We start from the raw sequence: 16,882 nt of genomic DNA, 5'->3' as shown, positions 1-16,882 counted from the left end.
GCCAGGGGCTGATTTTCTGGAATACATCAGGGCAATGGACTGAAGAGTTCCTGGCTCTGGGAGGGCAGGGGGGGCTGGTGGTTAGAGTGGGGGGGGGGGCTGGGAGCCAGGACTCCTGGGTTCTATCCCCAGCTCTGCGAGGGGAGTAGGATCTAGTGGTTAGAGGGGGGGCCGGGAGCCAGGACTCCTGGGTTCTATCCCCAGCTCTGGGAGGGCAGGGGGGTCTGGTGGTTGGAGCGGGGGTGGGATGGGGGTTAGAATAAATGGCTTTAAGTCGGGGGCCCGTGCCGCTGCCCCACACGTCCCACCGAAGGTCTCTCATGTGTTGTGTTGAATTCCCAGGCCAGAGATCATCGACTTCAGCAAACTCACCAAATCCAACGCCACTTACAACCTGCAGCAGGCCTTCAGCGTGGCCGAGCAGCAGCTGGGCCTGACCAAGCTGCTGGACCCGGAAGGTAACTCCACGTCTCCCGGTGCAGCCACCTCTAGGGTGGAACAGCCGTGGGGGCTCGGAGACCCCTGACCGGCCGAGTGCCCATGGCCAAGTCCCTTCCCCTCTGCCCTGGGTCTGGTCACACTCTGAGCCCTACAGCAGCCGGTGCCGGGAGGCTGAGCGCCCCGCTCTCCATGCTGGCTGCTATCGCTGGGTCGGGCCCTGTGCTTCCCTGTTGTCACTTGTCTTACGCGCAGACTGGGGGCTCGCTGGGTGAAGGGGGGGTGTCTGTACAGCACCTAGCGCGCTGGGGACCAGATGCATGGCTGGGACACCTGGGCGCGCCCGTTATACACCTAATAATAATAGTAACGTGGCCTCCTGGGGCCTCGGTTCCCCACCTGTGACCCCGGGAGACTGGCCTGGCCAGTAAATACGGTCCAGGTGGCAAGGTGCTCGGCGCTGCAGGAACAGGCGCCAGCTAAGTCCCTCGCGCTGATATCGGGCGCTTGGCTGGCGGATCTGGCGTCTCTGCTGAGCGGTGCCGTCCCTCCCCCGGCAGACGTGAACATGGAGAGCCCGGATGAGAAGTCCATCATCACCTACGTGGTCTCTTTCTACCACTACTTCTCCAAAATGAAGGCCCTCGCGGTGGAGGGGAAGAGGATTGGGAAGGTGGGTGCCTTGGGGGTGGCTGCCAGGGGGCGCTGGGCTCGCCGGTTACTTATGGGTCCTGCTGGGGGACCACAGAGGGCGCCGACCCGTTTGCAGGGGGACCACGATTCCTCGTCGGATGTTAACAAGGGCCAGTCCCTAATCTGCAATAACGCCCTCGGTTTGGCACAGGGGTACGGCCGTGTGCGGCTCCTGGTGCACCGTGGCTGAGATTGGGACCCCCTCCTGTGCCGGGCGCTGCGCAGAGCCGAGATCGGGGCCCTGCCGTGTCCCGGGGCAGTGGGGCTGGGAGTTGACAGCACGTTGCGATGGAGGGGACAGTTTGCAATCGTCGGAGCGATGGGCTCAGGCTCTCAGCAGACTCTGGCAGTGTCGCTGTGTTGCTCACACTTGGGTCACATTTTGAGCTTTTCTTCCCGACTGTGAGCTGGAAACCTGCTGGTTTTTAACAGAGACAAGGTGGGTGAGGTCGCATCTTTGATTGGACGACTTCTGGCAGCTGAGCTCTGATGTAGTCACATGACCCCTGGAGCCTGGGTTTCCGTTTCCTGTGCCCCCATCTGCCCCCACGCACCCTTCCGCTGAGTTTCTTTGGTTTGACCCCAAACCTACCCAGGAGCTGCCGGTGCCCGTAATGGGCCCAGCTCTCCTCGTGCAGCCATTTACACTAGTGCAAAGCAAGTGTGAAATGAGTCCAGGGACCGTGCAGGGGGCAGGGTCCCAAGGTGGGGCTGGGCTGTACCTGGCGAGGGTGTAACGGGGGGTCCGAGCTGACCCCGGAAGAGCTCTGGTGGCTGGCCAGCAGGGTGGTGGCTGGCCCAGCGAAGCTGAGGGGTGAGCCAGGCGGGCACAGCTCCTGAGGCAGCAGCGTTTGCCTTCGGTTCGTGGTGGGCAGCGGGGGGCGCTCTCGGGGTGGTGCCCAGGGAAGCGCCAGCTGCTCCGTGGCCGGGCGCCTGGGAGCAGCACTCGCGTGTCTCCCCCACTCCCCCCAGGACCTTGCTGCCGAGATCGCTGCTGCCAGCTGGGTCCTGCCAGCTGCTCTTCTACGCCCATCTGAGCCGTCCCTCCGCAGCATCGGCATCAGCCCCAGGCTCGAGCTGCCCCTGCGCAGGGCTGCCATGGCAGAGGACCGCGAGGCTGCGGAGAGACGCTGGCGGGGGCACCACACCGCGCCCGGGCTGTCTGAACTGGAGCAGGGGGGCCGGGGAAGCCAGCGCCTGGTGCCTCTAGTCCCGGGTGGCCAGCGGATCCCTCCGTACAGCGGCCACTCCCAGAGCGGCAGCGTGGCCCATGGGCTGTGCCGCAGGAGACTGGGCCTGTCCCCAGATCTGCCGGCCATGATCAGGGCAGCTCCCCCCACCCAGCGACGGGCGCAGGCTCCCTGCAGACCCAGGCAGCGTCACTCACACTCGGGGCAGCTCCCCCCACCCAGCGACGGGCTCAGGCTCCCTGCAGACCCAGGCAGCGTCACTCACACTCGGGGCAGCTCCCCCCACCCAGTGACGGGCTCAGGCTCCCTGCAGACCCAGGCAGCGTCACTCACACTCGGGGCAGCTCCCCCCACCCAGTGACGGGCTCAGGCTCCCTGCAGACCCAGGCAGCGTCACTCACACTCGGGGCAGCTCCCCCCACCCAGCGACGGGCGCAGGCTCCCTGCAGACCCAGGCAGCGTCACTCACACTCGGGGCAGCTCCCCCCACCCAGCGACGGGCTCAGGCTCCCTGCAGACCCGGGCAGCGTCACTCACACTCGGGGCAGCTCCCCCCACCCAGTGACGGGCTCAGGCTCCCTGCAGACCCGGGCAGCGTCACTCACACTCGGGGCAGCTCCCCCCACCCAGTGACGGGCTCAGGCTCCCTGCAGACCCGGGCAGCGTCACTCACACTCAGGGCAGCTCCCCCCACCCAGCGAGGGGCTCAGGCTCTCTGCAGACCCAGGCACGTCGTTCTGTTTCATAGGCACCGCAGCTGGGGGTGAAGGATGGAGAGATTCCAAGGAGGGTGGAGGGGCCTGGTGGGTTTTCACAGGGAGCTTCAGCCACACACAAGGGAAGGGAAAGCAGGACCGTGCATATTGGGAAATACCCCTGTGACGGAGCGATTCTGGCGGGACCCAACTGAGAGTGCCAAATCAGGACCAATTGCTCAAACAGGGCAGTCACAGCCCTAGGCTGGGGTTTTTCCACCTCTAAGGCCAACCAAACCAGCCAGACAAAAAGGACTTTGGTCTCACCCCACTGGCTAACCACAAGTCACACAAGCAATTTCCTTAGACACTCCAGTCTCCCAGCATCACCACCAGTGCACTCGTCCTGGGGATGAATGGTTATGAAAACCAACACCCCAATAAAAGAAAACGGTTCCCTCGATCCCAAAGGACCAAGCCCCAGACCCAGGTCAATATACACATCAGATCTTACCCACAAATCACGCTGTTGCCAATCCTTTAGAATCTAAAATCTAAAGGTTTATTTACAAAGGGAAAAAGGTGGAAATGAGAGGTAGAATTGGTTAAATGGAATCAATTACATACAGTAATGGCAAAGTTCTTAGTTCAGGCTTGCAGCAGAGATGGAGTAAACTGCAGGTTCAAATTGAGTCTCTGGAATGCATCCCCCACTGGGATGGGTCGTTCAGTCCCTTGTGTAAAGCTTCAGTTTGTAGCAAAGTCCTTCCAGAGGTCAGAAGCAGGATTGAAGACCAGATGGAGATGAAGCATCAGCCTTATATAGGCCTTTCCAGGTGTAAGAATCTCTTTGTCTTCACTGTGGAAATTTACAGCAAGATGGAGCCTGGAGTCACATGGGCCAGTCCCTGCATACTTTGCTGAGTCACAAGGCGTGTCTGCCTTCTCTCCATGGGTCCATTGTGTCCTTAATGGTCCTTAATGGGCCATCAAACAGGCTAGGCAGAGCTAACACCAGCTTGTCTGGGAGGCTTCCCCCAGAAGCACAGCACAAACTTGAAATACAGACAGCATAGAGCCAACATTCATAACTTCAACTAAAAATGATACAGACATATAGACAGCATAATTATAATCAGCAACCCAGAACCTGGTCTTAGACACCTTATATGACCCCCTTTACTTAGGATTTGGTGCCACTACAGGACCTTGGTTGCAACCCATGTTCTATATGGTCCCCATTTATATCAATAACGTCACAACCCCCCTCACCCCGCCTGTCTTGTCTCTGAGTTTGTTGGGGCCCTGATCTCAGCTGTGTCTGTGCAGCGCCCGGCCCGACGGGGCCCCGATCTCAACCGGGGTCTGGGCGGCGCCCGGCCCGACGGGGCCCTGATCTCGGTTGGGGTCTGGGCAGCGCCTGGCCCGACGGGGCCCCGATCTCAGCCGGGGTCTGGGCGGTGCCCAGCCCGATGGGGCCCCAATCTCGGTTGGGGTCTGGGCAGCGCCTGGCCCGACGGGGCCCTGATCTCGGTTGGGGTCTGGGCAGCGCCCGGCGCGACGGGGCCCTGATCTCGGTTGGGGTCTGGGCAGCGCCTGGCGCGACGGGGCCCCGATCTCGGCCGGGGTCTGGGCGGCGCCCGGCCCGACGGGGCCCTGATCTCGGTTGGGTCTGGGCGGTGCTGATGAGGGTTCTAGAAATGCGTTTGCTTTGTTATAATTCGTGTTGCCGTTGCACCCAGTCATAGCCCAGGGTCCCGCTATGCCAGGCACTGCACAGACCCAGGGTTAGCACCCGCAGGCAGAGGCGGTGCCGGGGCCCAGCTGCTCCGGCGAAGGGGATGGGAGAACCGAGATCCCCCCGTCGGGCTCTGCGGCTGCGATTAAAGGGGTGCAGCGGGACGTGCCTAGTCCTTTCCATGCACTGTGCTCAAGCACCGTCAGCCCAGGAGAGCCGAGGGACCGTCCCGCCCTGACTCGCCTGGCCGCACCAGGATGCAGAGACGGCGTCCCCCGCAGACGGGGCGCCCGGTGCCCGCTGCTGGGCCCGTTTACTCCTGCGATGACCTCGCCCCGCCCTCCCCACAGGTGCTGGACCAGGCGGTGGAGATCGAGAAGCTCATGGAGCGGTATGAGCTGCTGGCGGCCGAGCTGCTGGCGTGGGTCGAGCGCACCGTCGGCATCATCAGCAACCAGAAGTTCGCCAACTCCCTGGCCGGGGTGCAGCAGCAGCTCCAGGCCTTCACCACCTTCTGCACCCTGGAGAAGCCGGTCAAGTGAGCGGCTGCCTGCGACGGGCGGGACGATGGCGGGGGAGCCGGGGGGGGCGGTTCCCCCCAGGTTCTAACGGGTGCAGCCAATCTGGAGTTGTGGTGTGGACGTGGGTTTGGAAGTGGAGTCTCTATACCCAGCCGGCTGCAGGAGTCCTTGGCCTGAGAGTGTCCTGGGGCGTCCGGGCACGAGGTGCCCCTGGCCCCCCTCAGGAAGAGCCCATCCCACTCAGTGCCCTTGGGGGGGCGGGGAAGGGTGCAGCCATGGCCAGGGTGGTGGGGGCCTGGCTGTGACAAGCTGATGGCGGGGGGGGACCATGGCTGGGGGGGAGGCGGTGGCCGGGGGGGCGATGGCGGGGGGGAGGCGGTGGGCGGGGGGGAGGCGATGGCCGGGGGAGGGCCCTGGGTGGGGGAGGCGATGGCGGGGGGGAGGCGGTGGCCGGGGGGGAGGCGATGGCGGGGGGGAGGCGATGGGCGGGGCGAGTCGGTGGCCGGGGGGGGGCGATGGCGGGGGGGGCGATGGCGGGGGGGGGCGAAGGCCGGGGGGGGCAAAGGCGGGGGGGAGGCGATGGGCGGGGGGAGGCGGTGGCCGGGGGGGGCGATGGCGGGGGGGGGCGGTGGCCGGGGGGGCGATGGCCGGGGGGGGTGATGCCGGGGGGGAGGCGATGGGCGGTGGGGCGTGGTGGGCGGGGGGGGGGCGATGGCCGGGGGGGGTGATGGGCGGGGGGGAGGCGATGGCCAGGGGAGGGCCATGGGTGGGGGAGGCGATGGCGGGGGGGAGGCGGTGGCCGGGGGGGAGGCGGTGGCCGGGGGGGAGGCGAGGGGCGGGAGGGAGGCGGTGGCCGGGGGGGGGGGCGATGGCCGGGGGGGGGGGCGATGGCCGGGGGGGGGGGCGATGGTGGGGGGGGGCGATGGGGGGGGGGGGGCGGTGGCCGGGGGGGTGATGGCCGGGGGGGGTGATGCCGGTGGGGAGGCGATGGGCGGAGGGGAGTGGTGGGCGGGGGGGAGGCGGTGGCCGGGGGGGGGCGGTGGCCGGGGGGGGCGATGGCGGGGGGGGTGGCCGGGGGGGGGCGGTGGCCGGGGGGGGGGCGATGGGCGGGGAGGAGGCGGTGGCCGGAGGGGGGGCGGTGGCCGGGGGGGGGCGGTGGCCGGGGGGAGGCGGTGGCCGGGGGGGGGCGATGGCGGGGGGGAGTTGGTGGCCGGGGGGGGCGATGGCGGGGGGGAGTTGGTGGCCGGGGGGGCGATGGCCGGGGGGGCGATGGTGGGGGGGAGTTGGTGGCTGGGGGGGGCGATGGCGGGGGGGAGGCGATGGCGGGGGGGGGCGGTGGCCGGGGGGGCGGGACGCTCAGCCCAGCTCCCTCGGCAGGTTCCAGGAGAAGGGGAACCTGGAGGTCCTGCTGTTCAGCATCCAGAGCCAGCTGCGCGCCCAGGGCCGCAAACTCTACGTGCCCAGCGAGGGCCGGGGCATCGCCGACATCAACAAGGTGCAGCCGCGGGGGGGGGCTGGGGGGGCCATGGGGGGGTGAGGAGCCGTGGGGGGATGGGGGAGCCATGGGGGGGCTATGGGGGGGTGAGGAGCTGTGGGGGGGAGCTGGGGGGGCCATGGGGGGGCTATGGGGGGTGGGGAGCCGTGGGGGGGACGGGGGGGCCGTGGGGGGGCTATGGGGAGTGAGGAGCCGTGGGGGGATGGGGGAGCCATGGGGGGGCTATGGGGGGTGAGGAGCCGTGGCGGGACGGGGGAGCCATGGGGGGCTATGGGGGCGTGAGGAGCCGTGGGGGGACGGGGGAGCCATGGGGGGGTTATGGGGGGGTGAGGAGCCGTGGGGGCATGGGGGAGCCATGGGGGGGCTATGGGGGGTGAGGAGCCGTGGGGGGGACGGGGGAGCCATGGGGGGGATATGGGGGGGTGAGGAGCCGTGGGGGGATGGGGGAGCCATGGGGGGCTATGGAGGGGTGAGGAGCTGTGGGGGGGAGCTGTGGGGGGCCATGGGGGGGCTATGGGGGGTGGGGAGCCGTGGGGGGGACGGGGGAGCCATGGGGGGGCTATGGGGGGTGAGGAGCCGTGGGGGGGTTATGGGGGGGTGAGGAGCCGTGGGGGCATGGGGGAGCCATGGGGAGGCTATGTGGGGTGAGGAGCCATGGGGGGACGGGGGAGCCGGGGGGGGACGGGGCCATGCAGAGGGGTCAGGGGGTTCAAACAGACCCACCCCCCTGCGGTCTCTCCCACACTGGTGCCCTGCACCAGGCCCTGTCTGCGTCCACTGGGACTTCGGGGCCTGTGGGTCCGTTGCCAGTGGGGACGGGCCTGTCCCCTGGGAGCGGGGCCCCTCGCGAGGTCTGGGCAGGACGGTGCCCACAAGCCACCCCCAGGCCCCCGGAGCGCGGAGAACCCGGCCCCGGCTGCCCCCCAGGACCCAGGGACGTCCCCCAGCCCCCCGAGGGAGCACTGCCCCGGCCCCTCTGAGCCCCGCACTGCCCCCAGGCCTGGACCCGGCTGGAGAAGGTGGAGCACGAGCGGGAGGTGTCGCTGCACAACGAGCTCATCCGGCAGGAGAAGCTGGAGCTGCTGGCCCAGCGCTTCGACCACAAGGCCGGCATGCGGGAGGCCTGGCTCGGCGAGAACCAGCGGCTGGTGGCGCAGGTGAGGTCCCACCCGGCTCCTCCCCAGCCTCCCACCCAGCCCCCCAGGGCCCACGGGCGAGCCTAGAATCTCAGGGGTGGCAGGGACCTCGGGAGGGATCTAGTCCAACCCCCTGCTCAGAGCAGGACCAACCCCAACTAAACCATCCCAGCCAGGGCTGTGTCAAGCCTGACCTTAAAAACCTCTAAGGAAGGAGATTCCACCCCCTCCCTAGGGAACCCATCCCAGTGCTGCACCACCCTACTAGTGAAATAGTGTTTCCTAATATCCAACCTAGACCTCCCCCACTGCAACTTGAGACCATTGCTCCTTGTTCTGTCATCTGGTACCACTGAACACAGTATCCAGATGAGGCCTCACCAGTGCCGAATAGAGGGGATGGGGAATGATCACGACCCTCAATGTGCTGGCAATGCCCCTACTTATACAGCCCAATATGCCCGTGGGAGCCCGCTGAGGTCACTCAATCAGGGTGAACTGCAAACAGAACGGGGCAGACAAACCCCAAACGCTGGTGGATCTTCCAATACTTTGATTTACCAGCCAGCGCAGAACAGCGTCTGTAGCACCTCCCTGGTTCCTCAGAGTCCAAACCCCGCAGTTCCCTTCAAGTGCCCAGCCCCAGGCCTCCGGCCAGACACACCTGGCAGAGATGATGATGACTCCTGAGAATCTTCTCTCATCATATAAAAGAAAAGGTTCTTCCAATCCCAAAGGATCAGCCACACACCCGGGTCCAATTATAACTTAGATCTCACCCACAATACATGCTTAGAGCCAGTTCTTATTAACTAAGCTAAAATGTATTAAAAAAGAAAAGAGAGAGAGTTGGTTAAAGATCAATACACAGACAGACGTGAATTCAATTCTTGAGGTTCAGACACAGCAGAGAGGAGCTTGTAGTTGCCAAAAGTCCTTTTAGAAACAGTCCAGAGGTTACAGTCCAATGTCCATATTCAAGGTGACTCCAGTCGGTGACTGGGGATCTCAATCCTTGTGGCTCCGGGGTTCCCCCTCTTGAAACCCAAAGCAGATCTGAGATGCAGCAGGATCCTGTCCCAGGTTCTTACACATTTCCAGCCGCCTTTCGGCCTGAGAAAACAATCTGCTCAAGTCTCCTTTTCCCAACCCGCCTGGCAATTAGCCCAGGGGAATTAATCCATTAAACGGTTCAGATGCAGGTGACCACAACCTGCAGAGAGACACAGAGACAATAACACTATTTCCCTCAAGTATCATCATAAATGTGAATATTCCCTTTGATCTTTGACTCAAAGCTCCAGCAATAGACAAGGCTTGTTTGCTGCCATCCCAGCCCTGAGCACACAGCTCCCCTCCTCCCTCTAACAATGGCCATTTGCATTTCCAAGCTCTGCTCATTTACATATTTTCCTAACAAGTCTCTAAAGTTGGGCCCTGGGGCAGGTCAGTCCGGGAGGTAATTAACTCTTTCGGCCCTGTCACCTTCCAATGAGATGTTCTATCACACTCCTAAGGTCACAGCCTTCTTGGCAACAAGGGCACCCTGCTGACTCCTACCCAGCTTCTCATCCACTGTGACCCCTAGGTCAGGGGTCGGCACCTTTCAGAGGTGCTGGGCCGAGTCTTCACTTAGTCACTCTGATTTAAGGGTTCCCTGCCAGTCATACATGTTAACGGTTTTAGAAGGGCTCTTTCTATAAGGCTACAATATATCACTGAACTATTGTTGTATGTAAAGTGAGCAAGGTTTTAAAATCATTTAAGAAGCTTCATTTAAAATTAAATTAAAATGCAGAGCCCCCCGGACCGGTGGCCAGGACCCGGGCAGTGTGAGTGCCACTGAAAATCAGCTCGCGTGCCGCCTTCGGCACCTGGGCCATAGGCTGCCTCCCCCTGCCCCAGGTCCTTCTCTGCAGAACTGCTGCCTGGCCGCTCGGTCCCCAGTCTGTAGCAGGGCCTGGGATTCTCCCGTCCTAAGTGCAGGGCTCTGCACTTCTCCTTGCTGAACTCAGCCGAACCTCGTCCGTCCAGCCGAACCCAGTGGCACCGGAGACAAGCGGGACACGAAGCAGCCCTGACCCTACTGCCTCTCGGGCAGTGCCAGGCCTGGGTGGAGCAGGAGTGGGGTCTAGTAGTTAGAGCAGGGGGGTTGGGAGCCAGGACTCCTGGGTTCTCTCCTGGCTCTGGGAGGGGAGTGGGGCTGGTGGTTAGAGCAGGGGGGTTGGGAGCCAGGACTCCTGGGTTCTCTCCTGGCTCTGGGAGGGGAGTGGGGGCTGGTGGGTTAGAGCAGGGGGGGCTGGGAGCCAGGACTCCTGGGTTCTCTCCTGGCTCTGGGAGGGGAGTGGGGCTGGTGGTTAGCCCCTCTCTCACGCAGCCCGGCCCCTTTCTCATGCCTCTGCTGGCCCCTCACAGGATAAGAGGGAAGGTCTCTCATGGATCAGTAACTGCTTAAAAGACAGGAAGCAAAGGGTAGGAAGAACTGGTCAGTGTTCAGACTGGAGAGAGGTAACTAGCGGTGTCCCCCAGGGGTCTGTGCTGGGCCCAGTCCTGTTCAACATATTCATAAATGATCTGGAAAAAGGGGTGTCACGGACTCAGATCGTGCCCACTCGTGGCCCCGTGCGGTCCGTGGCGGGGGCCCCTTTCAGTGCGACAGCCCTTCTCGGGGGGCCCCTCTCTCTCGGGGTCAGGCCCCTCCACCTCCCGGAGCCGCACCTCCCTGAGCCTCAGCGCGTCTGTCTCTGCCGTGGGCCCCTCAGGGAGTCCCCTCGCTCTGGGCCCCCGGGGCCTCCTCACCCCCGAAGGGGACGATGCCCCCCTGCCCCGCGCCCTGCTCTCTAGCCCGGAGCGACTCTCCCCCAGCGTAACACAGGAGGTTTATTGAGGGTTGAACCCAGCACAGGAAACTCTCTGGCCTCAGGCCTGGCTCCCTCAGCCCAGCACATCCCAGTCCCCCTGCAGCCAGGGGGGCTCTGCCTGCTCCCCCCCTCCAGCCCCGAGCCCCCCTGCTCCCAGCTGGGCCTCCGATATCCCTGGCCCCAAGCCCCTTCGTCCATTGGCTTCTCTCCAGGGACACAGAGTCGCCTGGGCCCCCTCTCCCCTCTTCTGTCCTCTGGCTGGAGCCGGCTGGTCAGGTCACCGGGGTCCTCTCCCCGCAGCCCATTGTCCCCCCACTGGCCACAACCGGCTGCGACTCCTGAGCTGGGCCACCCGGTCCCCAGGTCACCAGTCACTGGGGTCTCCATCCTCCGGGCCATCGGGCCGGGGTCCCGAGTCCCTCACCGGTCCTGTGTCCCAACAAACTCCCCCTCCCCTCCCCTCGTTAAACCAGTAACACCCGGGGACACTGAGTCCCACCCCCTCTGCCTGCAACCCCCTGGGAAACCACGGAAAACAAGAACCCCCCCCCCACTTTGTCACAAGGGGGAAGCAGTGAGGTGGCAAAATTTGCAGATGATACAAAACTACTCAAGCTAGTTAAGTCCCAGGCAGACTGCGAGGAGCTACCAAAGCATCTCACAGAACTGGGGGACTGGGCGACAAAATGGCAGATGAAATTCAATGTTGGTAAGTGCAAAGTAACACACATTGGAAACCATAATCCCAACGATACACACAACACGATGGGGCTGAATTAGCTGGTCCCACTCAAGACAGATCTTGGAGTCGCTGTGGATAGTTCTCTGCAAACATCCACTCACTGTGCAGCGGCGTCAAAAAAGCGAACCGAACGTTGGGAATCATTAAGAAAGGGAGAGAGAATAGGACAGAAAATATCATGTGCCTCGGTATAAATCCCTGGGACGTCCGCAGGTTGAATACTGCGGGCAGACGTGGTCGCCCCGTCTCCAAACAGATCTATTGGAATTGGAAAAGGGTCAGAGAAGGGCAGCAGAAATGCTGAGGGGCGTAGAACAGCTTCCGTATGAGGTGAGATTAACCAGACTGGGACTGTTCAGCTTGGAAAGAGACGACTAAGGGCGATAGGATCGAGGGCTATAAAATCATGACTGATGTGGAGAAAGTGAATCAGGAAGTGTTATTTACTCCTAACACAAGAACTAGGGCTCACCCAATGAAATCAATAGGCAGCAGGTTTAAAACAAACCAAAGGCAGTATTTCTTCACCCAATGCACAGTCAACCTGTGGAACTCCCTGCCAGAGGATGTTGTGAAGGCCAAGACCATAACAGGGTTCAAAGGGGAGCTAGATAGATTCCTGGAGGACAGGCCCATCAGTGGCTACTAGCCAGGCTGGGCAGGGACGGTGTCCCTGGCCTCTGTCTGCCAGAAGCTGGGAATGGGCAACAGGGGCTGGGTCACTTGCTGATCCCCTGGTCTGTTCATTCCCCTGGGGCACCTGGCACTGGCCACTGTCGGAGGACAGGACACTGGGCTGGATGGGACCTTTGGTCTGACCCGGTCTGGCCGCTCCTGTGTTCTCTCGCCCCCGCTGCCCCCAGGACAACTTCGGCTACGACCTGCCGGCGGTGGAGGCGGCCATGAAGAAGCACGAGGCCATTGAGGCGGACGTCTCGTCCTACGAGGAGCGCATCCAGGTGGTGGTGGAGCTGGCGCTGGCCCTGGAAGCCGAGGGTTACTACGACGTGCGGCACGTCAGCACCCGGAAGGGCAGCATCCTGCGCCAGTGGGGGCTGCTGACCGAGCTGGTGGCCGCCCGCAGGGCCCGCCTGGAGCAGAGCCTGGCCCTGCAGAGCATCTTCCAGGAGATGGTTTACATGATCGACTGGATGGAGGAGATGCAGGTGGGCAGGGAGTGGGGGGAGGGGGGTGGGGAGCCTGCTTGCGGCCTGGGGGGCTGGGCCCGGTTTAAACCAGTGCCCACGACCTGGGGGAGCGAAGGCTCCGGTGTGAACTGGTGCATGAGGCCTGGGGGAAGGGGGAGGGATGGGTTTGGACTGGCGCCTGCCCCAGTGCCACAGCAGGACGGCTGCGATCTGCAGCTGGCCTCCCTGGCTGTGCCGGGGTTTAGTGCCATCGGCTGCGTGGGCACCCGCTTGGCAGGTCTCAGCTTGGGCCAGGGGACCCTGGGGCTTCGCTCTGTCGTGACACGGGGGCCCAGTCCGGAGAGGTGGGGAGAGGCTGCTGTGGGCAGAAATGCAGTGGGGGCCGGCAGCTGGGGCACTGGGCTAGGAACTGCTGCTGCCTGCGGGGGACCTTGGGCACGTCCTTCACCCTTGCTGGGCCTCAGTTTCCTCCCACTGTCTGCTCTGATGGCGAGTTTGTGGGGGCAGGGGCTGTCTCACCCTATGTCTGTGCAGCGCCCGGTGCGACGGGGCCCCGATCTCACCCTGTGTCTGTGCAGCGCCCGGCGCGATAGGGCCCTGATCTCACCCTGTGTCTGTGCAGCGCCCGGCGCGACGGGGCCCCGATCTCACCCTGTGTCTGGGCGGCGCCCGGCGCGACGGGGCCCCGATCTCACCCTGTGTCTGGGCAGCGCCCGGCGCGACGGGGCCCCGATCTCACCCTGTGTCTGGGCGGCGCCCGGCGCGACGGGGCCCCGATCTCACCCTGTGTCTGGGCAGCGCCCGGCGCTACGGGGCCCTGATCTCACCCTGTGTCTGGGCAGCGCCCGGCGCTACGGGGCCCCGATCTCACCCTGTGTCTGGGCAGCGCCCGGCGCGACGGGGCCCTGATCTCACCCTATGTCTGGGCAGCGCCCGGCGCGACGGGGCCCTGATCTCACCCTGTGTCTGTGCAGCGCCCGGCGGGACGGGGCCCTGATCTCACCCTATGTCTGTGCAGCGCCCGGGGCGACGGGGCCCCGATCTCACCCTGTGTCTGGGCAGCGCCCGGCGCGACGGGGCCCCGATCTCACCCTATGTCTGTGCAGCGCCCGGTGCGACGGGGCCCCGATCTCACCCTGTGTCTGTGCAGCGCCCGGCGCGACGGGGCCCTGATCTCACCCTATGTCTGTGCAGCGCCCGGCGCGACGGGGCCCCGATCTCACCCTGTGTCTGTGCAGCGCCCGGCGCGACGGGGCCCCGATCTCACCCTGTGTCTGGGCAGCGCCCGGCGCGACGGGGCCCCGATCTCACCCTGTGTCTGGGCAGCGCCCGGCGCGACGGGGCCCTGATCTCACCCTGTGTCTGTGCAGCGCCCGGCGCGACAGGGCCCTGATCTCACCCTGTGTCTGGGCAGCGCCCAGCGCGACGGGGCCCTGATCTCACCCTGTGTCTGTGCAGCGCCCGGCGCGACAGGGCCCTGATCTCACCCGCTGTCTGTGCAGCGCCCGGCGCGACGGGGCCCTGATCTCACCCTGTGTCTGTGCAGCGCCCGGCGCGACAGGGCCCTGATCTCACCCTGTGTCTGTGCAGCGCCCGGCGCGACGGGGCCCTGATCTCACCCTGTGTCTGGGCAGCGCCCGGCGCGACGGGGCCCTGATCTCACCCTGTGTCTGGGCAGCGCCCGGCGCGACGGGGCCCTGATCTCAGTTGGGGTCTGGGCAGCGCCTGGCGCGACGGGGCCCTGATCTCACCCTGTGTCTGGGCAGCGCCCGGCGCGACGGGGCCCCGATCTCACCCTGTGTCTGGGCAGCGCCCGGCGCGACGGGGCCCCGATCTCACCCTGTGTCTGGGCAGCGCCCGGCGCGACGGGGCCCCGATCTCACCCTGTGTCTGGGCAGCGCCCGGCGCGACGGGGCCCCGATCTCACCCTGTGTCTGTGCAGCGCCCGGCGCGACGGGGCCCTGATCTCACCCTGTGTCTGGGCAGCGCCTGGCGCGACGGGGCCCCGATCCCACCCTGTGTCTGGGCAGCGCCCGGCGCGACGGGGCCCCGATCCCACCCTGTGTCTGGGCAGCGCCCGGCACGACGGGGCCCCGATCTCACCCTGTGTCTGTGCAGCGCCCGGCGCGACGGGGCCCCGATCTCACCCTGTGTCTGGGCAGCGCCCGGCGCGACGGGGCCCCGATCTCACCCTGTGTCTGGGCAGCGCCCGGCGCGACGGGGCCCCGATCTCATCCTGTGTCTGGGCAGCGCCCGGCGCGACGGGGCCCCGATCTCACCCTGTGTCTGGGCAGCGCCCGGCGCGACGGGGCCCCGATCTCACCCTGTGTCTGGGCAGCGCCCGGCGCGACGGGGCCCCGATCTCACCCTGTGTCTGGGCAGCGCCCGGCGCGATGGGGCCCTGATCTCACCCTGTGTCTGGGCAGCGCCCGGCGCGACGGGGCCCCGATCTCACCCTGTGTCTGTGCAGCGCCCGGCGCGACGGGGCCCCGATCTCACCTTGTGTCTGTGCAGCGCCCGGCGCGACGGGGCCCCGATCTCACCCTGTGTCTGTGCAGCGCCCGGTGCGACGGGGCCCCGATCTCACCCTGTGTCTGGGCAGCGCCCGGCGCGACGGGGCCCCGATCTCACCCTGTGTCTGGGCAGCGCCCGGCGCGACGGGGCCCCGATCTCACCCTGCGTCTGGGCAGCGCCCGGCGCGACGGGGCCCCGATCTCACCCTGCGTCTGGGCAGCGCCCGGCCCGACGGGGCCCCGAACTCACCCTGCGTCTGGGCAGCGCCCGGCCCGACGGGGCCCCGATCTCACCCTGCGTCTGGGCAGCGCCCGGCCCGACGGGGCCCTGATCTCACCCTGTGTCTGGGCAGCGCCCGGCGCGACGGGGCCCCGATCTCACCCTGTGTCTGGGCAGCGCCCGGCGCGACGGGGCCCCGATCTCACCCTGCGTCTGGGCAGCGCCCGGCCCGACGGGGCCCCGAACTCACCCTGCGTCTGGGCAGCGCCCGGCCCGACGGGGCCCCGATCTCACCCTGTGTCTGTGCAGCGCCTGGCGCGACGGGGCCCTGATCTCACCCTGTGTCTGGGCAGCGCCTGGCGCGACGGGGCCCTGATCTCAGCCTGTGTCTGTGCAGCGCCCGGCGCGACGGGGCCCCGATCTCACCCTGTGTCTGTGCAGCGCCCGGCGCGACGGGGCCCTGATCTCAGCCGGGCGTCACATGGAGCCAGAGCAGGCAGGGAACCTTCCTTAGCCCTGGAGCCACCGACCAGACTATTAGCAGCGGTGCCGCCAGGAACCCTTTTCGACCAGGCGTTTGGGTGAAAACCGGGCACCTGGCAGCCCTAACCCCCCCGCCCGCCCGCCGGAGCCCCAAGCCCCCCACGGCCAGAGGAGCCCGGGCTGAACCTCCCTGAGCCCCCGCTGCCCCGAGCCCCGACCCGCCGGCTGACCTGCCGTAGCCGCGCCAGCCAACCCAAGCACCGGCCCACCCGCCCCTAGTCCCAGGCCACTGGCTGGCCTGACCCCCGGCTCAAACCCCTGGCCACCAGCTCGAGCACGGGCCTGATGCCCTGGCCGCCAAGCCAGCCCGAGTTGCCCCGGCTGCTGCCGGCCAGTCTCACCCCATCAGGCCCCTGGGAGCGGAGAATCGTGCCAGGCCGGTAACTCCCTGCAGGGTTACGCTAGGGGCCTCGGGGCCTGAGCCGAGGAGCGGCGCCCCGTGGTGCCAGGCGCTGTACGTCACAGAGAGGCAGCCCCTGCCTGGGGTCGCTGGCGGCTGGATCCCAGCCCAGCGGTGACGGCTTCGCCCCGCCAGGCCCCGCTGCTGTCGAGGGAGGTGGGGAAGCACCTGCTGGAGGTGGAGGACCTGCTGCAGAAACACGCCCTGCTGGAGGCCGACGTGGCTGCCCAGAACGAGCGGGTGCAGGCGCTCAACCAGGCCGCCCTGAAGTTCTGCGCGCTGGAGGGTAAGTGCGGCTGGGGCCGAGCGTCGGCGGGGCTGGGCCGCGCTTTGCCCGGCTCCGAGTGGCGGCAGCTCATCCCAGCCACTGGTCCCATCGCCAGCGGCAGGGGCGGCTCCAGGCCCCAGCACGCCAAGCGCATGCCTGGGGCGGCAAGCCAGGGGGGCGGCAGGCAGGCTGCCTTCAGCGCCATGCCTGTGGAGGGTCCGCTGGTCCCGCGGCTTCGGCAGAGCTCCCGCAGGCTGCCGCCGAACCCGCGGGACCGGGGG

The 16,882-nt window shown here is 66.1% G+C and overlaps 1 protein-coding gene across 5 annotated transcripts in view; it reads left to right on the top strand.

The window, feature by feature from the left end:
• SPTBN4 (spectrin beta, non-erythrocytic 4) overlaps positions 1-16,882 on the top strand; it is an 89,563-nt gene that overhangs the window by 17,121 nt on the left and 55,560 nt on the right. For 4 of the 5 annotated variants that reach the window (XM_044988278.1, XM_044988277.1, XM_044988276.1 and 1 more), the window contains 7 exons: positions 343-458; positions 999-1,111; positions 5,105-5,292; positions 6,653-6,770; positions 7,769-7,927; positions 12,373-12,675; positions 16,469-16,619. In XM_044988278.1, coding sequence (XP_044844213.1) covers positions 343-458; positions 999-1,111; positions 5,105-5,292; positions 6,653-6,770; positions 7,769-7,927; positions 12,373-12,675; positions 16,469-16,619 — 1,148 coding nt within the window. Of the gene's footprint in view, positions 1-342; positions 459-998; positions 1,112-5,104; positions 5,293-6,652; positions 6,771-7,768; positions 7,928-12,372; positions 12,676-16,468; positions 16,620-16,882 lie in introns of those variants that run through there. The other variant, XM_044988280.1, reaches the window with a different exon arrangement.

Source organism: Mauremys mutica, chromosome 15, assembly GCF_020497125.1.
Source record: "Mauremys mutica isolate MM-2020 ecotype Southern chromosome 15, ASM2049712v1, whole genome shotgun sequence".
Classification (NCBI taxonomy): Eukaryota; Metazoa; Chordata; order Testudines; family Geoemydidae; genus Mauremys; species Mauremys mutica.
This window is presented reverse-complemented; position numbering and strand designations above follow the sequence as displayed.